This window comes from Sitodiplosis mosellana, unplaced genomic scaffold (assembly GCF_009176505.1).
Source record: "Sitodiplosis mosellana isolate CC-2019 unplaced genomic scaffold, AAFC_SMos_1.0 Smas_scaffold_1, whole genome shotgun sequence".
NCBI classification, from domain to species: domain Eukaryota; kingdom Metazoa; phylum Arthropoda; class Insecta; order Diptera; family Cecidomyiidae; genus Sitodiplosis; species Sitodiplosis mosellana.
The window spans coordinates 11936663-11958928 of NW_022595244.1; the positions used below are offsets into that span (position 1 = coordinate 11936663).

At 37.2% G+C, this 22266-nt stretch overlaps 1 protein-coding gene across 3 annotated transcripts in view; it reads right to left on the minus strand.

The window, feature by feature from the left end:
- The window catches only part of LOC129566205 (diacylglycerol kinase eta), a 105748-nt gene that overhangs the window by 79277 nt on the left and 4205 nt on the right, over nucleotides 1-22266 (minus strand). For 2 of the 3 annotated variants that reach the window (XM_055441949.1, XM_055441939.1), the window contains exon 2: nucleotides 11755-11871. In XM_055441949.1, coding sequence (XP_055297924.1) covers nucleotides 11755-11871 — 117 coding nt within the window. Of the gene's footprint in view, nucleotides 1-6222; nucleotides 7028-11754; nucleotides 11872-22266 lie in introns of those variants that run through there. The other variant, XM_055441960.1, reaches the window with a different exon arrangement.

Below are 22266 nucleotides of genomic sequence, written 5' to 3' on the forward strand. Positions count from 1 at the left end.
TTTTCCAGTAAATTATCCATACCACATGATTGTGACATGGTTTAAGTGTATGGAAAAAGCATTCGATTTGAATGTTACCGAGTTGGTGATAATAGAGTTCATGAGGACAATAAACGTAAGTGAAAAATGATTCCAAGTAAGCATAATAAATGATTTACACAACATTCAAAATTAACTAGTCGTTCATACAAAGCGGAACTGATTAATTTTTTTTTCTCTGTTCATTGTCATCCGAATTCAATTCGTGCATATTTATTTGAGCGAATAAAAGCCTCAGCCAGGGATTGAAATGGAAAAATACGCCCTTCTGTTCGTGAATGTTTCAGCACTTTTACTCGCTAAGTCATTTATCACATCGATCGATTTGAAGCGCCAGCATTTTATATCTCTATGCTACCAATCTGCCATTGTTATTAATTGAAGTATGAACCGAAACGGAAGACAAATAGAAGTTGAACAAAATGAAACGGAAAAATCAGCAACCATCGTCATAGAGTACAATGCCCATGCTGAATGGAATACATTTACATACAATTTTCAAGAGTTAGAGTACTCTGGCAGATTGTAATTCCGTTTTATTTTATTGATTTAACGGACTAGATACTCGTTTGTACAAAATGTGTGTGATTAAGGTAATTTGCAAGTTTCCGAGTTACACTTGTCCCCACTTGAATACTAAAAGTGCTTCTTTTTGAATTATACATTTCAACCGAAATGTTGTGCTTTGTTTGAATCACTCGGATAATTACATATTAAAATGAATTTCCCTTTATGCCAAGCAATTTACGCGTTTGTGTTTTTTTCGTCTTTCGTTCTCATTCATTCTCTCATAAACTATGTAAATGGCTAAAAGCAAGAGAGCATATTTACGTAATATAAAATTATAACGAAATGAATATCCTGTGCAAAGAGGATATCTCTGAATAAAGGATAATGCGTGTATTGTTTGTGTTGGTATTTTCACATTGAAACAGGTATACACAAAACCGAGACCAAATTGTGTAAATTGAATTTTACGAAATTCTGCCACCTGCCGAAAAAGGACAAGCCTAAATTTAAATTGTAAAACAAGCACATCAGTTTGCATAACGTTTGCACGCCATATAAACGCTTCGGCATAACGGCTGACGTCATATTCTCGTTTGTTTTTTTCTCTTTTGCAGCAGAGGGTGACAGTTGGTCTTAAAGTTATTCATCCACAGCTCACAAAATTGTAATCTTTTATCCCTTATCCAAAGTTGGGAGGGGAGCAGAGACAGAGCCCTTGTGTGCTGTTGCCTTGTGCAATGGAACTGCTTATATAAATCCAATTAAAATTCCATTAAAATTAATGGTGATTTTGGTGTGCTGTGTTGTGTAACGTCTGATACGACCGTTGAGTCTGCTGGACTGGCTCTTTTTCTCATTTCAAATAGCGGCGTAGGTATGCGCGCCACATTTCAAAAATGTTGATTCACTTGAAATGCTTTCGGTAAGTACCGAAGTCCATTTTCTTTGTCTGAGACAAATGTCAAAGTGGAAAATGGACAATACGTGTGCTGAACCTTTTATTGATACAACTCTAATTTATTTGCCATTGCTGTTATTATCATCATTCCAAATCCATTCGGAATGTGTACAAAACACTGGGACCATTCTCGTTTTCGGTTTTCAAACACAATGCACGAGATTAACACAAAGCGTCGCAAACACTGCAAAATCTGATAGCGGTGGTGGTGGCGGCGACCGAAGAAATGGCAGATTTCCCAATGGAGTTTCCCTTGCGTATGCATGCATCACGCGCTCTGAATTTCTATTATAGATCACACGCACAAACCGAGCAGCCGACGTTTGTTGGCGGTGTCAATAGCCAAGCACGTCTTTGTATTTGTCAGATGAAGAAGAACACACGTCACCAGGCTCTTAGTTCCATTCCAATTCAACCAAGACATTCGAAATCCCTCAGAAAATTAAGTAACTTGAATTTAATCCTAAATACCGCTCTTACTCAATTTCACATATTAAGCGACACAAACTGGCCATTGTACGTTTTAGAGCTTACTTGCTTGCATTCGCTCGCTTACTAACTACGTTTCTGGTACGTGTTTCAAATTATACTTGGAGTTATATCGTATTGTATAACTATTCCAGTAAAAGCTCTTTCGACACCCGAATGATTGACGTATATGTTCGGAAAGCAAAATCTTTTATATCAAAACAAACGGGACATTGATTCGATCGAAGGCATTGTGATGATGATGGCATTTTGTTGGAAGTCGTTAATCGTGTGAACGTGTCTTTGGCACACATACACATCGAATCAAACCCAAACAGAGAGAAAAAAAGTGATTTTCCTTTGGGAAATAGCTGAAAACAAGATTATCATTTCTATATTAGTTTGTATTTTTAGAGGATTTCGGTATTCCAATCCTTCATTGAATCTTCGTAAACGAGTTACGAAAAAAAACGTCAACTTTTATTGCGGGCATACCACATATTATCCAGATGATATTGAATTAGATACGAGAATCAACCTTGAATGCTGTGGGTTTTACTTCTCTATAAAATACAACCAAAAACTAATTTTTTTCCTGTCGAAACACTCCGTAACTTTGAAAACAAACTTGTTCTAATTCACTGAATTGGCTGCGGTGAAACTGACGGGTCCATACTAACATAATATAAAACTTTCAATGCACAATATTAAAATCTTGATGCACTTCAAAGCTAGGGGTTTCACGCAAACTCGAAGGCCGAAGATTTTACTAAATAGCTGGAAATAAAACCATTTTATGTGTAAACTATAGATATTGCTTCTTTTTATTCATAAACTCGAATTTATTAGAATTTTTTGAATCTAAAAATTCTGGAAGTGGGTTTTGGTGGATCCCCAAGATTGTTCAAAACCGCTCCTGGTTCTGGAAGTGGATCCTCAGGATGGACCAGGGCATTGTCAAACCCAGTCTGATCCATCCTGAAGATCCACCAAAACCCACTTCCAGAACCGGGAGCAGTTTTGAACGATCCTGGGGATCCACCAAAACCCACTTCCAGAACATAATTTTCAAGGTGAATGTTGAAATATTTCGAAATAATACGGATTTTGGTGAATCCCAGAGAATTTTAGAGAAAAGAGAGAAATATTGAAATTTTAGATGAATTTTAAGTTGCGTGAAACCCCTAGCTTCAAAGTATGGGGTTATTAATTTGGCTTCAACAGCATATTGCGCACTTCATAAATCTCCTCTCTCAATTCAATTTGAGTGGAATCCAATCGTTCGACACTTATCTCGTTTCATTTTGTTCAATGCAAAGGTAAGCTACGGTCATACACTAAGATGAGATTCGTGCTGTCTATGCAAATTATATGAATTCAGTTCATCAAAAATGTGAAATTCCTGCAGCTACTTGATAGTACGTTGGCTCAGTGAGTGAGAGAGGTGGGGAGAGTGGCGCGCTAGATAAGTACGACTTATCGCCATTCGTATCGATCGTTCTGCGAATCGACTTCCTCCATCATTAAATTCAACGTGGAAATGCGATTCCAGTGAACTCTCACGTTTTGAATTGAATTTCTGAGTTTTGTTAAAACGGAGAGGAAAAAAATTATCAAGATGAAACGCCGCTCATGATTCCTTAATCACATCTTTTCAGCGAACTTGAACGTTTCATTGTGTCGTTATCATGCCCGAAATTATATGACAAATGGTTTGGCAAAATGCACGACGTCGAACTTTCCGTTCGAATGTTAAAACAATTTTTTTTCCGTTTCATTTCACCAGCTAAAATTATCAACAAAATAATTCGCACAAGCACAGGACGAAAATTCCAAACTTGACCTAGGATAAGAAGAAAGACTGAAATCATAACGAAATGAAAACTATTCTCTCCCTTGCAAGTGAATAACACTTGGCTGTCGAGTCGATAAATTAGCAACACTGAGTCAAAGTAAGAGTAAGTGAGGAGAGACTACATCCTCTCTCTGCGAAACCACATCCTCTCTTATTAAATTGAATATGGTAATGGAAATCCAGCGAACTCTCACGTTTCAAATTAAATTTCAGAGTTTTGTTCAAACCGAGCGGGAAAATATGGTTAAAATGAAATGCCATCACTTATTGTACGACGTTCTTTAATCACACCTCTTTTCAGCGAGTTTAAACATTCCATTGTGTCGTATCCTGTCTTCAAATTACTCGAAAAATTGTTTTGTCAGAACGAACGACGTCGAACTTCTCTTTAGAAAGAGAAAAAAAACGGAAAATTTTAAAAGCAAATAAATCGGCAAAGGCAATGAAATCATCATGCTCATATACCTCCGTGCCACCAGGAAAGATTTGAAAATCTTTGCGAAATTCCAAGCTTGACCTGGGATAAGGAAAGGGAATGAAACCGTAACAAAGTGAAAACAATTATCTCGCTTGCAAATGAATAACATTTGGTTGGCTCTATTCACATTCGAAATTTTCGTGGCACATAAAAATACCGAGCAAACTTGTGTACAATAACAAGGAAACGCCAAAGGTAGAATAGCTGCGAATATTTCAAAACGAACAATAGCGCACGGAAATTGAAATTGAAAGCAGAACAAAAAGATCAAGAAGTTTGTAGTGTGTCGCTGTGTCAAGCGAAAGAAGAAATCGAAAAAAAGAAACACCAATAAAAAAGTATAATGGTCGTAATAAGAAGGCGAAAGGAAAAACGTTCGTTTTCCTTATTTCATTTGCAAGGTTTTTCTTGTTGCCGTTCACTTTTTGCTCATCTTGGGCAATTTATTAAAGTAGTCATCGTCTTCGTCGTTGTCGCTGTTGAAGTTGGCATGAAGGGGGAGGAACACTAGGCGAGACAAAAAGTGCTGGTTGAAAATGGTATGATAAAAGAAATGAGTGTAGAAAACGCCATAGTGTTACGACAGTATTTGATTTTCCACCGTCGGTTGCCGACGGTTGTATTCTTTCAACACAGCAGGCAAAAGATAGTATCAGTACTTTCATTGCTTTCACTTTTCATTCCATTGATAGAGAATAGCTATCGCGCGTTTTCTCCCTCTTTATCTCGGTTTCCTTGGAATTTTCAACAACAATCATAAAATATTGAATAGAAATGCTGTCGTTTTGTTCGCCCAGCCGATTTCGTTGAATGGAAAATTTTAGATAATATTTTCAGCAAACAAATAAAACAGGCACCGAATGTCAATTAAATTGTGCTACCGACGGAAGCGGGAGTGAGAAAGAAGAAAGTTGAATTTTTGATAGAGACTATGCGAGCGAGACTGAATGCAAAGCAAATGTACATATGTCGTGACTGCCGAAATTGGTTTCACCACAGCACGGTAAATGCGTCAATGAAATCGATAAATAAGGTTCAATTGATAGCGATTTGATGGAGTAATGCGATAAGATAAAATGGAGCGGCAATTTGCTGCTGTACAAATCGAATTAGCACAGCGATACTTTGATCATTTTGATTGCAACGTGGCAGACGAACAATTTATTTGTGGCGATTAATTGGTTTGATTAGGATTTAGAATTGGAAAATTGTAACTTGTTGCTAATGATTTCTTTCCCCCCTGTTTACATTGACCGATTTTCGTGACAATCGGACATATCGGCAGATTTGAATGTGATTTAATTTGGCCCAGAGCCACAATATCATAAACTCATTTGTAGGTCAAACGAAGTAGAAAAAAAAATGAACTGCCAAAATGTGAGAAATCATGCCATGCCGTAGTTTAAAGTCGATAATATGATGAAAAATTTATTCACATCGAAAAACCTCCTAACATCCATTTACCTTTTAGCCATCAACTTGAGAACATGTGCAAACAAACAAAAAATATACACATAACTTAATTCAAATGGTACGGTGTTCCGGTCGAAAATACAGAAACGAAGTGGAAAATTCTCCGCTAAAAGGTTTTAATTATAGCCCCATGTCTATAGTAAAATGTTTTTTTGTTTGTTATTCATTCTCCTCAAAACCTTCACTGCGAATAATGTCGCAACATTCATTTGGGAAAAAATCGATTTATTTTATTCCGAAATTTCAAATAGGTAAAAACTTAAAAGCAGCCATAAATTGACGGGCCAAATTCAACACATTATGAGTGTTTTAACCGAGCATTTAGTTGAAATGTGAACGCTTCACTCGCATTTTATTTATAGAAACATGAACCATTTTTAGGATGAAACAAACACGAATATGTATGAAAAAAACATCTGTATTTATGCATAAAATACTTACTCAATGAGGCACGGCACAAGCGATTGTTGGTTGTGCTGATGAAATTCGACGAGAGAGAGAGAGAAAACTGTGTTCACGTGTGCTGCCGAGAGATCACGTAAGTTTATTTATTTTTCGATTGTTGGCTGCTTAGCAAAGAATGTTCTTTTTGCAAGCCAAAATGAAAAGACTCCAAGAAGTTTAATTGTCAAAGTTGTGATTACATATGTCGGTCTCTTGGATACAGTATAAGATTTGAATTTTCAGGATTTCACATGGATACGAATGCTTGTTATTTACAACAATTTATTCTGACACAAAAAAGTTAAAGCCTGCGAAATGTTTGTATTTTCGCAGCATGATTGGATTAGTTATACAAAAGTCACATTTTACCAACAACACCAACACAGCAGCAGCGTCTATTTGTTTAAAGCATTTGGCAGGTGCATATCACTCACACGGAAGAAAAAAAAGATTCCCCGTAGGCAACACACAAACACATTACAGATTGATATAGAAACGAAAGGGAGAGAACATTCAATAAAATCTTATTCTTCTTTGTTGTTAACTTCAAACTGCTTAAGGATTCTCTTTCTTTTATACAAATTTTCTGTTTGTTCGTTTTTTTCCTCTAATTTGATTTTACGTTTTTATTTCGTAATAAAACACTTATTGGAATATCAAAGTTGATTAAATCTGTGATTTGTTTTATTTATTTGGTTTAAATTGGAGTTTTAATGTGACTTAAAAAAGTTGTGGTCTGTTGTTTTTTTTTTCTATATGATTGTTACGTGCAATTCTTTTTTTTCTCTGGTTGGCATTCTTACACTGTTCAATGTTTGTGAGATACTGTTGTGAATTCCGGAACGACCGTTGATTTTATAGACTTGCTCGACGGAGTTTTTAGCTCAATTTTTATGTTGAGCTGAATTTTCACCAAGAACCCAACTCGATGGGTTCGGTTGCATGGAAATTTTCACTCAGATAGCCCAACCAAGCACATGACCTATTCGTATTTACATCTGATTTGGCGGGAATCGCATGCAATTTCGACACATCACCATATCTATCACCCTCAAACGCACCAGCTACAGCAGTCGGTCTCTTTCGGGTGGAAAATTGGTGTGAATGTATTTGCTCAAATGTGAATGTTTTGAGTGATTTTCCCGATGTGTGCGTCTGTGCGCCTCTGTGTGTGTGCTTGAGTTGAAAAAGTGTTTGCGCATCGTGCTCTCACTCATCATCCAACAGCGGTTCAGTTTATGTGTCAAAAACAGGTGTAACGTGCGTGTGTACAACAGTGACGTGGCTATGTCGAAGTTTGGTTGTGGTTGGGATGGTAAACGATGACGAAAACAACGTCACACATCTCGAAATACGTGACCTTTTGAATTGGAATAATTTAAGGGGAAGGCACTTTCCAACGGATGACATCACATCCTAGAAAATCATGTAACCAATCAACGTGCTTTGATTTCGCAACTGAAGCAAAAGGAAACCTCATAAAAAGGATCCACATTTTGTTTGCTTTGTACAATTTAACAAAATGCTGACGAATGAATTGCAACATTGTGGCTGTTTTTCGATTGAGCCACAGATTTATTAATATTTCTGCTTTCTTGCATACAAGCAAAGCCATAAAACAAACGCCAGTGTGTGTAAACAAATATCAAAAGAAGAGAATATAGATTGTGGTGTGAATTAAAAGTTGCGAAACAACCATTAACCACTTCTAATGGCTCAAGTTTTTCAACTTTATTGACATTTAGCGTACGTTGTGTATTGTTTATTCGGTTTTTGTTGTTGATTTTACCCTTTTTTTCTTCTTTCTTTCATGTGCTCAGTGTGAGCCATTGTTCATATAATACGATAAGGATGGCGACACACGGACTGATGTGCATCCCATATTTGGAAGTCATGGATCACTTGAATACATTGCTACTGCTTTGAAGTTGCGATGTCACGTTGCCAAATATCTTCTCAATACAGGCAAAAACCAAAAAAGAAAAGAACATAATCCACTCGTGAGCTTTTTCTTCTTGTTGTCGTTGTCGTCCTTTGGGTCTGGAAGTTTTTCTCTTCTTTTATCTATCAACTCTCTCTCGGTCGTAACCCATTTCAAGTGTCATTGCAATAGCTATTGTTGGTGGTCCGTGAGTTTACGTTTATGTGTTTGTGTTTGCCTTTGTGCGTGCCTGCACATTCTAATATATTCATTTCACTGTTGGCCGCTTCTACGGTTGAAATACGAGTAGGCACGTGCGGATGTTCATCAAATCGTTTTAATACGTGCATACGCGAGATACGTCGTATGTATGCTTATATGGTTTTATGTGAGCGCATGTGAATTTTCCGAGTCGCCCTGCCGAGTTGGGTGTCTATATGTGTCATACGATATGTTCGTAGATCTGGAGTCAATGCAAAGATTAACGTCAACATAAAAATGTCAGAATGATGGATTAATTTGATTGTGTTAGAGTGCTATGATAATTCCTAACGCACGCATTTCATTTGTAGTTACGCAATTTCGGTTCATGTTCTTATTCTCGGATGCTCGGTTACCTTTAACTGGGAAATTACGGTAGAACATGATTGACCCATGTATTCAATTGTTTCCATTCTTTTCGCTCCTTTTTTTTATTCACACACAAAATTTGTCAACACAACATCCTGGAATCGAAGGGAAGCCATTTTTAATATGATTCATCCATTCAACAGACAAGATAAATTGCGAAATAATGGTAATTCCCAGATTATTATTTGCTCCTTCCAAGAACGATTACATTATAGACCGAGAGCCCACGTACAAAATACTATATTGATAAGTCTCATACTATAATAAAAAATATTCTGAATATTGGCATTAATATCTACCTACGATCAATTATCTGACATGAGACTTATCAATATAGTATTTTGTACGTGGGCTCTCGGTCTATTAGTATTTTTCGCATTTGTATCGAATCGAGTTCCATGACAATGATGATGATAATGACGAAGTAAGTTTTCGACGAATCATCGAAGTTTATCGAAATATTTCGTTCATCGTCCGTGGAAATTTATGCATCGATCATTTTGACGATTGTTGTTCGTTTCATTGTTACGGTGTACATTTGAAAATATCAGAGCTTGTTACGGCGTATTCTGGCGATGTGCACAAAAATTAAGGCCAATCAATAAATATGTAAGCACCGATTACGCTGAAATTTTCTCTGTTGTCCGATAATCCTAATCCTTCGAAGTGCCGTAAGCAAAACAACTTTATGGTTGATTCATTCGATTCACTCGAAATGCAAATTGAGCAACCGAAAAATATACACCAATCATTGTTGCCCGTGAGAATATCATTTTCATACACTTTTGTTTTTTTTGTTCTTCCTATGGCAAAGGTCAATTTTATGCAACCTTGACAAAAGTGTGTTTATCCGATTTCGTGTTATTGTTCAATTTGCAAAAACAAAAACTCAGTCTGCAAGTGAAAACACAATACAAATGGGAAATAATGAAAGTTTCCATTTTCGCATTTTGTTATTGCCATTTTCATTTCCAGGAAATTGCGGTAGCGCACCGCTTCACCGGTTGCTTTGTTATTGTAGGGCGCTCTTTTGTTTGAAAATTTCAGCTTATTTTTCTTTTACAGGCGATGTATAATTAAAGACAATGGTTACTGTGTGGATGGTTTTTATGCCGGCAAAGACACATTTTCGTCGAATATGGTCATACAAAACCAATGTGGCTGCTCGGTTAGAAACACTCGTCGTCACAGTCACGTATAACTTGATTGCAACCAACTCACAAGGTAAACAAAAGCGGAAAGTAAATCCCAGCGTGATTGTTGGCCCGTTGTGTGTGTGTGTGTTTGTTTCTTCTCGTGATGATTGATGGCCGTTTTTCGAACGTGCGTGTCAAGCGTTTTTTCCCGTGCGTTTCCACTCTTTCTCTCTCTGCAGTTTTCCTTCATCGCACTTGTCTTCATTTCTGGTCAAGGCGAACAGTTCCGCTTGATGTGTGTCAGGATGTGAATCGAACGCGTACATTATGATGCCACAATCTTCAATGCCCTCGATACAAATACGCGCCCATTATCATATAAATTGAAACGCAACTCATCCATTTCTCTCGAATCAATTATGTGATTGATTATGTTCATTCAGCGAATGTGCATGGTGCACTCTGCTCATCGACCGTTTGCTCACTTCACTTTATGTTCTTTTTTCCTTCTCTCGCTCACTCCTTCTCACTTTGATTGTATCGTAAATCACGTTTCCTACACTATTACAAACGAACTCCCTTCCTACAGTAAATAGTTCTTAGCATATACTCAAGCGCGCACACACACCCATACCGATTCAAGTGACATAACTTTCAATTAAAATTGAACGGATGAGAAATTTTCATTTGCTGCACCAAATTTATTCATGTATAACGTGTGAAGTTTCCAATTTAATTTATGCCACATTCTTCACATCGAAAAGCGCAGTATTCCAGCGACATACATACACATAGACAATATCCATCAAGTCGTACGTATTGAACAAGTTGCGGTTTGATGCATTGAAGTTGAAAACACGATCTGTGGTTAAATTAGATCTCTATACGGTTGTCGATGTAAACGAGAAGTTGTGTCATGGTTGCTTTTATCATTTACGTCATCGTTGCTAGTTTCAATATACGTCCCTCGCTCCTGTTCGTCGCCTTTGCTCTCGGTTGCAATATATTTTCCGTGAGTTCTCTTTAAAAATGTGTCAGCGCCGGTGACAATCAAATGAAATCAACGTTGAAAATGTGTGAATTTCTTTTTCCCTTTCTCCAGTCCTCAACGAATCATCAAATGAAAAATGGCAAACAATTTCACATTTTTGCAAACATGTTGCAACATACATTAGCATGAGCTTATCGTTACTACGGGAACTTTTTCTCAAATTAAATGCACATAATAAATGAAATTGTGCTATATTTAGGCGCACATGCAATATTCGCGATACCGCTCCAAAGGATGCATCATTTTATGCCGTAGTACAAATATGAATCATGAACAAAATGAAATGTTCGGTTCCATGAACGTGCATTTTGTCTGCGTTTGAGTCGTCGTATTTATCGTTCAGTGATTCCATGGAATTGAAAAAACTTGAAAATGGAGAAAGTTTTGCTTGGCTTTTTCTTTCATCCGATGTAATAAATCATGTCGTCATTCTTATCAAATGATTTTTATCTCTGTGTTTGCCTGCAAAGACACGCGCATCCGCCATGGATGAACAGAACATATGAAAAATGAATGTAACATGGCAACACATCAGTTTGCATGTATCATCATCAATTATGAATCATTCGATAACAGCATTTCTCAAGTGAATTCAAAGGAAAGCATTGAGTATGCAATGTCTTTTCTACACCACCATTCAAATTTTCATTTGAAATGTAGTCGAAAGAAAATGGGTATATAATTGGTGTGTGAAGGATGGTAAATTCTGCCATCAACCCACCAGGAAGAAAAAAATGGAAAATTCATTCAAATTACTTATTAATTTCGATATATATACATTATACACATACCTCATCCACATCCTTCGCATAGTACAATTTATGACCTTTTAGTCGGAAATATCTTCGTCTCCATCGCTGGTGAAATTTCCATTTTTGTTTCATTAAATAACCTTCTTTTGTAACGGCCTGCAGGGTAGACAGTGGAAAAAAGAGCAAAAAGGAAAAAAGAAATATTTACACTTTGACCATGTATAAACAATTCATTAAAGGATAGGCGTATCCCTCATCGGCTGACTGTCATCGCCCAAATGACCTTCAACTTAACCCATAAATGAAGCAAAAGAAACTTAGACAATATTTAAATATGAACAAACGAAATATGTGAGCTATGCAAAGTAATTACTGGTGTTGCTGCTCCAAGTACTATTGGCTGTTGCCGTTTTTGTGATATTATTTTCACTTCACACTGTGTGTGTGTTTTTTTGTCTTTGTGTGCGTCATGAGTAACGAGCAAAAGAGCAAAATCTGTTTGAATGAAATGAGATCATTGTATGCGATTGGATTTGCGAAGAATATGCTTTTGACTTGATTGCCCTTTTAAATCACATTGCAACCAATGCGTAAAACCACTTATAACATTTGAATAATACTGGTGATTCAAAATATGAATGGAATGTTTATTTCATCATGGCTTCTGTTGATGATCCAATTCCATTCCATTCAATGGAGTACCACATGGTATTTGGAGAGCAAATTGCGCAACATTGTGTTTACAAAAACTATTCCAATTTATTCCATCAACTTTAAATTCACGAAAAAGTTTACCCGCATCGAAGTTGAAACATTGTGTGTGTGCGTGTGCGTGTGCGTGTGCGAGTAGTAGTGAGACTTTCTGATCTTCCGAATTACAATTCAATTAGCGACATAAAATCACGAACACCAAAATTCCATGAAATGAAAGCATAATTCCTGGAATTTTCGCCAAATCTCATTTACTTCGTCGGCACCATGTGGCAGCTGCTGTTGATTCAGTATGTAGAGAGATTATCAATTCTAATTTGTGAGTACCAAATATTATCCGTCGTTTGAATGAATCAAGCATAAAATCGATACGTAAAAAATTTATTCATCAATAGCTTTGCTGCGCCATTTATGCGTCGCCTGCGAACCGAATGTAAAATCGAATGTTCACATTCATTTAAACAGCCCAATCAATTACTTTATTGTCGTGTAATATCTTGAGCGAAGGCACGAATCCCTCGTTTGCTTAAAATATCCTTCGAGGTTGGCATGCAAACGAGTTGATTATCTAAGCCATCAAAATGCGTCATTGTGAGCGGTGGTGCGCGTGCACATTCACCCATCGCACATGGTGACAGCGTGACAATTTTGAATTTTTTACGAAAACTTTTCGCTGAATTCTTTTGAATGCAAGACACACAATAAAATAAGACCCTTTTCAAATCATTGCGGCCGAACAATGGTGCTTGTGTAACACACAGCACATAAACAAACGAGAATGAATGCGAAACGATCAGCGGGACGAATCAATTTGCATAAATGTTTCGCATCTAATTTTGAATCGAACCGAAATGCGATTTTCAAGCATGATTGATGAATCATTTGCGAATATTTGTGATCACCTGATCCCCTTGCTTGTGTAGCCCAGGTATAAAAAATTCCATCCACGGTGCTGAATGTTCGTGATGAGCAATAACATTCCGATATGCCAATGGCTTTTTATAAGTGTGTGTTGTGTGCGCTGCGATTCAAAAGAGTTGCTAAGCTAACATGTAGCATCCCCTTCGTCGCAATCATATCCGGCAGCCCATTTGATTTTATCGCATGAGATTCGATTTATGCAAAAGTTTAAAGACAAACTCCCCATCGAACCGAGTCACCGTGCTAATGTGTCAAGAGAGATCCGAACAATATCTGTGTGGGGGAGGAAAGAAATGCCAACCTACCACAAGCCAAAATTCCAACATTAAACTTTTTTCTCCGCTCTCTCTCTCTTTCTCTCTCATGTGGAAACTGTCGTTTTGTTTTGCCGCTGCTGCTGCTGATGATGAATATTTAGTTTTATGCTTGACTGCACCTCGCCCATAGCATATGTGCATAGAATGAATTGAATGCATAAAATACTCTGTGCATTTTTGTTGCCAACCGCAAATTTTCATTACTTTATTTAGTGCATGCAGTGTCGGGCTATGGTTTTAAATTCCTTAAATGCATGTGAATAATGCAACGAGAAAAAGGAAGAGTTGCTCATTGAAAATGCATGCCAAAAGCGTAAAATGTACGGTTTTATTGCGATGCAGTGTGCAAAGTAATAACTTTGGCAATAGCCTCGAATGAATATGTACACGGTTGCACAAAACAAATTTATGCTATTTTTTGCTGTTCGATCGCAAAGTTGAAATTGAATGAACAAAACACGCTGAGTTCGTTGGTGTTGGCAACAACATTGGCAGTAGCAGCGGTGGTGATGACAACGGTGGGGGTGCTGCTGTTTTTGACTTCATTTCCAGCTTGCAATTGTGTACTGACCGAACAATCATGTGTGATTGAAATCTTTGGGGAGCCAATTTATTTTTTCCAAGCACGCAAAAACCGTTCGCCAATTCCACGAAAGTATCCCATTCGGAAGGGTCCGAGTCATGTGCCAATGTGTATGTGATGCATTCAATTTTCATTAGTGTGGTGCGAATGCTGGACCAAAAACGCTCACACCAAAGTGACGAAGCGTTTGGATTTTGAACGCAATTAAGTTTGATGGCCTTTACTCTATCTATCTTCTATACAAATGTACACACATTTTGCAATGACAATTGTGCATTGTGCACCATTGGTTGGACTCTTTAGAGAATTCGTTCGTTCACGTTGGTGTGCACACTACCACACTGGGACCCTTTCGTATGACGTCAAATTGACTCGTGTAATTTTATTAATTGTTCGTCCCGAACAAAGTATATTTGCGCAAAAGGAATAAAAGAAATAGTGTTCGTGCGAGCGCACGAGCGAAATAAAACGTGCAATACACTCGCTCTTTTGTTAAGCGTGTCTCGTTGTTATATACGGTGTCTCGAGAGTGCTATTTAATTCATTTTAACGAAATTACTTTGCTTTTTCTATTAAAACATATTTCATTCGATAAGCTTTCAAGCCCCTACGAAATGGGATACGAAGTGTTCGATCATGCTGTGTGTATGTGTGTGTGTGTGTGTGCCTGTGCACTGCACAATGTGCATGCCGTATTGCCATTTATAAAATAAACGATGAATGTAATAATAACGCAAACTAATTTTCCAACCATTTTGAATAATAATTCAATTTTTGCTGTTGTTTTCGCAATTGAAATCCCTTGTTATTTCGTAATGGTGCACTGCAATAACAACAAAATTGAATGGAGTCTCAAAAATGAATGCGGTTGTTCAAAAACATCGATTAATGTCAACTTACATTTGTGAAGCGTATTGTTGTGGGTTTTTTTTTCTCTTCTCTTCTGTTCAATTCAAATGAATGTTCAACATGATACAGCATACTCTATAAATGAATTGGTTTTGTTCAAACATTTGGCTTGAACAATGCTGCGAACGGTGAGTGGTGTGAGCGAAACACGATTCGCAAGCAAAAGAATGATGATGAATATTTTCCCATTTTGCATATATCGATTTGTGTGAAAGTGAAGGAAAAAAGTGAGTGCGGGCTGAAATGTATTTGAATGCAGCAGCACGATAAAGAAATCCGGCTGCAAACTTCCTGTCATGTGCACATACACACACACACACACTCTCCATAGGAGGGCATGTTTTGTCGGTTATTCATACACCACACACTCACGAAAAAAAAGTCATGCGAATCGGTTGCGGTTTTTCAAAAGTGTAATGTTCAATTAATGGGAAAATGAGTTGCGTTCATTTCAATCAATGGCTTCGATCCACTAAGTACCAACATGATGATGCGGTCGATGATAGAACTGTCATCAATGTAATTCACGTTGACGTTGTGTATTTTTTGCCTTCACAGCTGCCTCTCGTTTGTTCCGTTGCACCATTGACAATCATAGCAATGTGGGATTGGATTGAAAATCGATCGGAACAAGTGTTGTTCGGTGTGTGAATGAGCAAACTGAATGGGCTTAGTTGTCGCATGGTTTTTATGACTGTAGAGATGAACATACATTGTATGGCAATGAATATTCGTTTGATTCGTTGTTATCGTTGTTGTTTCAGTGAAATGCCCTTTTCAATTGCATACCGACAAAAAAGGCAAATGATTTTCAAAGCCTGAATTTAGTTCGTGTCGTTGCTGACCAACGATGATGCTATTCAATGCAGCCGCCATAAAATACCAAGAATTAATAGCCTGACACCGATCCAGTTCCATTGTCTGCGATTGTTGATTATTATTGTAGTTTCAAACAAAACGAACTTTCACATTTCTACATTGCTTTAATTGGATTGAAGCATTCAATATCGTACCATTCCCAATGCGCAAACACAGAGACTGAGCAAGATGAGCATGGAATGAAAAGCAACGGACGATTTCATGATATTAACAACGATTTTATGGTGGTAAATATAATTATGTTGTGTTTATGGAGCCGTGAACAAATTGCATGTGTTTGAGTGTTTGGTAAGGCCGGATGGATTGAATTGAATGAGTTGATGATCCATGGAATGCGACCGAAGTAACCCTCTCGGCAACAATAATATTACGTACGAAGTGAACGAAAGAAAAAAATAAACGCACCAAACAACATACACGCAAACACACCATCATCTTGACGCTTCGGTCTAGATGCGAACAAAGAATGTATGGCCATCTTTTCTACTTTATTATGTGCTATTTGCATCCATAATGTTACATTTGATGTTCGGTTCGATTTTGGAGACAAAGAAAACGAAGAACATCTGCGCCTCCTATCCGTTTACTTAACTAACGATGTGATATAACAGTGTGCCAGGAATACAACCCAATTCAACTGCTTTTTCTCTTTTTCTGCATATGGTTTAGTGATTCTGATGCTTACGCACTTCGTGTGACTAATGCCAAAGTAAATAAAAGTGATAGATCGAGCCCGATGGTATGGAGATGACCCGAATACCGGATTCGCCTGTCTAAATAAATAAGCGCGCACAAATTTATTGGTCGACATTTGAATTGATGGCGGATCTAAAGTGATTCTTGTGCACGTTTTACCGAGTCGCTTGCTTGTTCGCTTCTTCATTTTATTCATTTGGAACGCTGTTTGCGTTCGCTCTCTGGATGGCTGTCTGGCTTCAATAGAGCTCTATAGAGTGAAGAAAAAAGTTTGCGCGAATATCTAGGACATGCCTAATGTTTATGCGTGTGTTTTTGGGGAGATTCTTTCGCTTTAATTTTATGGAGTCAGCTTTTATTGAAGTTGCTGTCAATCAGTTCGTCGTCAAAAAAGTTTTCGACTTACAGCTCTCTCTCTCTCTTTCTAACTCATACATGCATGCAAGAAGCTCAGTGTCACAATGAGAAACACTTTTGAACTACATCATTCACATACTGTCTAAGCAAATTCAAGTGAAAGACTTTATGTTTCGCATGTGAGAACTGAAAAGATTTCTTTCTTAACCCTCTAATGCATACAACCGCCCCTAGACCGACGGGTGGAAGCAATTCCGTATTTCTGTACTGAAACTATAGAAATGTATGTTCATCATTCTGGCCCTCTACAACTGTTTTTGAGAACTAACATCGGCTTTTTTTTGAGTAATACGTTCTTTCATTTGTTTGGCTATAATTTCTATTATATTCGATTTGGTGACCGCTATGCGATTTTTACGTTTAAATAAGTTATTTAAAATAAATCTGAATACATTTGAAATTTGCTGCCCCTTTTATAACTCATTGATTTCAGTCCTGAAAATCAGTTAATTTTCACTAGTTGCTATCTTGTTTTGTAAACAATGTGTACAACATGAACTGTCAATGGCTGTCAAGTGTCGTGTATTGAATATGACAGAATGCTTCAAAATCAAGTCGATAGAGGGCCAGAAGTTCGAACTGTCGCTTCCACCCGTCGCCCTAGACGGGCAACATTTGAACGCCTGTAGAACGTAAACCGTACATCGGATCACATTGCTTCAAAAAGAATTTTTGTTCGTCAATGTTCTCTCTTTATTTTTGTCTTTGGCAATATTTGTCTATGTAGTGTGATTGCAAAGTTATAAACAAAAATGTGTGCAAAAACAAAAATTTGACTGAATAAATTATTCGAACTCGAAATCAGACACATTTTTGACACTTTTAAACAATGGATTTGATTGTTCTCTGATTTATGTCAATCGCATTTTCTGACTTAACCATGAGGAATCCAGGATTATGAATATTTTTTTAATTATCTATGGCCAAAAATCAACCAAGTACCAGTACTCCCAGCCCTGGGAAAAATTAATGCATTAGAGGGTTAATCTTGGATCACCACCTCGCTTGTTCAGCATCGTGAACATCCATGAATTGGCTCTTGAAATGTTGTGGTTCGCCAAAAATGTTTCGTTCACACATGAATCCAAAGAAAAGAAAAACTAGAGTAGATCTTTGATATTTAGCGCAAATCTGAGATGATCTGAATCGAATTGAGTATTCAGTCGACGAAAAAGAAACCGCTTAATGTAATCCTCATTAATGTTAAATAAAGCAGGAAGATGTTTGAAGTTACGTATTCAGTTTTTTTTGCGTTTCTATCGTCGTGCTTGTTGTTGTTGAGCTGTCGGACCAAATTGTTTGAGAACAAATTCGAATGAATGGCAAAGCATTTATAGAAAATGCTCGTATTTATTTAAAAAGTGCCATCAATAAAATCCAAACCGTTATCCGTATGCCATGATGAAATGGGGGCCACTCTAAATGCAGTCAGTATAAGTGCCCGAAAAAATGAACCGACAAAAAAATGATAAAGTGTTTGAAAGCATAAAAAAAAATCACAAGAATGCTCCAGCCGAACATCGGTCAAACAAATTGCTGTCAAAGTCTTTCCATTAATCTTGGTAATCGTCGTTGCGCGATAAAATGAGGAATGTTTGAAAAAGATTGAGAATGAGAGAGCGAGAGGGGGAGAAAGGAAAATACAGCAGCCCGCAAAACGGAACGCAAGCAATATATTTGGGTGAATGTTGGCATGATGGTGCTTGTCGTCCCGCTGCGACAAGAAAATAAAAATTTAGGCCTCGAAAAAAGCGGCAACATGAAACTGATTGCACACACATAAAAAATGGCAGCGTGGCCATAGCAAATGGAAAAAAAGCTACCTCAAATGGACAAACGAAAGAAAGTGTGTGTGTACAGATGTATATGTATGTTCTCAAATAATGGAAATGGAAATGGAAACGGAAAAATGAGCCAGCAGATTTCAGACAGAATAATCTTTCGTTGTCCCTTTTTTTCTGGTCTCGAATTTCGCTTTTATTCATTCTTCATTTTGTGCACAATATAAACGTAATTTCCTCTTTATCTGCACGATAGGAAAAGACGGTCGACGATGAAGAAAAAAAACGGACAATCATTCGAATCCATTACGAGTGCAAACACATTAAATGTTGCAAAAGCAAATGCCATATTCCTTTTAAGTTTTTTTTTCATTTTTTAGCAGTGTTAAATAGCGATGTAACAATGTACACCTTTGTAAAATTCAGATGCAACATTTTTGAATTGTTTTACATTGTAAATTGAGGGTAGCGAGAAAAATGAAATAGAAAGAGAATTGGAGAAAAAACAACCGAAGAAGAAACAAATGGGAAATGCGAAATTAGAGCGGCAAACGTGTGCTTTTTTGTTCAAGAATATTTCATCGTTTTTTTTTATTTATTCATGAATTTATTATCAATTTTCCGTCCTGTTTTCACGTCATGCATCACTCAATCTTCCATTCTCTTCCTGTTCCGTTCCAGCCAACTTGGACGACGACGACAACAACGGCGACACGGCTGGTGGTGCTGCTGAATTGATGGAAAACTAACGTTGAATGGGTATAAATCATAAAATTATAGGCGATGAAAATGCGAGGAAATGGAAATGCTTACTGCGACGAATAAAACTTCATCGCATAAATGGTAATTTTTGTTATTGCTTTGCATGAACAAAAAAAAAAATAAATAGAAACATTGGCAGCTGGAATTTAGGGCATGAAGACGACGACGTGTCTTATTTCATAAATGAATTGTCAGCAACTCATCTCTAGTCGGCTATATTGAGATGTCGAACGTGCGAAATTACGACATGACGCCGCGCTAAAATCTATTCTCATCGTCATTTTATGTGGTTCGAATATATATGGAAAACGCGAGCGGGACTACAAATTGTGTCACATGTATCCGTTACGAGCGTTTTTTCTTCTCGCCATTAATGTAATGAACTAAATACCGAAACTAGAATGGAAAAAACAGCGAATAAATATTGAGAACACACGCGCGGTTTTCGTGTTTCTTTTTAATTAAGGGCGAATGGAAGACGGAAAATCCGAGTCTGTCAACAGACACACAGAGTGAAAGAGAGTGAGTGACTGACTGAATAAATGCCTCGCGTTTCATCCAATCGCTGTAAACATGAAACCTGACACGTAGCGCACAGCGCTTTTGTTGGACTTTATTATTTAATATTCAGGCTACATAAAAACGAAGCGTTAGTTTTTTTCCGTATCTTCTTCTTCTTTTTCTACTCTATATAAGGTGGCTCAAACGAAGCGACGCGCCTTTATTTCATTATTGATTAAAAGTCATCGCTGTCTGGATGATATATTGCAAAAACTGTTCATTTTTACAAGAAAAATGATGCAATATGGCTCAGAATTGACGGTGCATATTTAAATCATATGAAATTACCATCTTGTTTGCTCACCAATATTGGTCTTGTTACATCGTGCAAACATCACTTCATAGACTGGATTCAATGAACCGATTTGCGTTGCGGACATTTGTTGACTGACAAAAGGATCAAATGCCAATTGGTTGTAAAATTGCCAAATTTACACTTGAATACGACTCTTTGAGAGATGCTCCGTCTTTGTCAGCTCATACTGATATTTCTCTTGTGTAAAAATGGTTTTGGGTCAAATAATTTTTGAAGCGGTTCTTTTTGATAAATGATTTTGTTTCGATGAAGATCATTTAGCTTTTCAACTTTGAACTCGTACAAATCTATCGTAAAATGTGTATTTGGCCCAAAACAAAACGCACGCAATGGCTATGGTTGACGCATGTAAACCACAAACAGCAAAGAGTCAATCCATCGTATTTTCCATCTTCATCACCGAAATGAGACCGCTTGAGAATTCGAAATGGTTTTTGAATAATATTCTCCTCAAAGCGGCCAGAAATCCGATGTGGGAACAAAGTAGATTCAAATTCGGCTAAAGTTCTGCATCTAATCTAAGTATCTCAGAGTATTTTGTTGGGAAATATTTGCCTGTTTGAAATTTGATGAGTGATTAGAGTTGATGGTTTGTATTTGGCATCTGTTTTTGTTGTTGCGAAGGCACGATAACCTAATACGCCTTAAGATATGATTGCTAATAAACGAGTGGAATGAAGAACGTGTGGCTTTACATTTACATTTAGATTCACATTCACTACATTTATCTACGGTTTCGTACGACGACATTGCCGAAAACGACTGCGACGAATGTACGAAACATTATTATGACTTTTAATGCTAATAAAATGCGTGAGTCGTATTGCAGAAACGGAACTGCGTGGAACAAAGTCAACGGAATTGGGAACGCACTGGGAATGTACGCGTACCTTCAATAACAATAGGATGGCCCCATAAAAACCTGTTGAATAACGATTTGCCGAGACGTGCTAACACGACATACGCATTACACACGTATCCCCAAGGGGTGAATTACCACTGAAACACTGAAAAGACCGAAAATGACGGAAAAAGATGGAAGAAGACTTAAAATGACTGAAAAAGATTGAAATTTAGAAAAATGGCTGAAATGTCAAAAAATGATGTAGAAACATGCTATTTGGTTGTGTTTTCACAAGCAAAAAAGAAGCAAACGAATATTTTTGGAAGCAAATAGCGAGTGATATGACAATAGTCATAGCAAAAATATTTATTTATTCTTCTAGCATGTGCATTGTGCAATATTCGAGAAGCCATATCACGTCTAAAAATTTAGATAGCTCGGTCGTTAAAAAAAGCAAAAATTTAATTCGCACCGATGCATCAACTATTTTATCTAGATAAAAAATGTGCGGCATAAATCATCCAATAATTGACAACAATTACATTGGTAGTGTTTATGCGCCTGATTCAAATTCGTTCAGATTTCTAGTGATTGTATTCCAATATTGGAGTAGTCGAACATGTAGAAGAAAAAAATTGTTGGTGCAAAGTCCAACGAGGGTTTGTGATATTTTGCACCAATGGAATACTTTACAACAAACGTACAAAATGAGAAACATAATTTATTTATATGTGACTTTAAAAGCAATATGGATATTCATCACAAGGACAGTATTTTTTGAACAAATATGGTGCGTGGACTTTGTACCAACAAATATGGTGCGTGAAAATCGATACGATCATGAGCTTCACAAT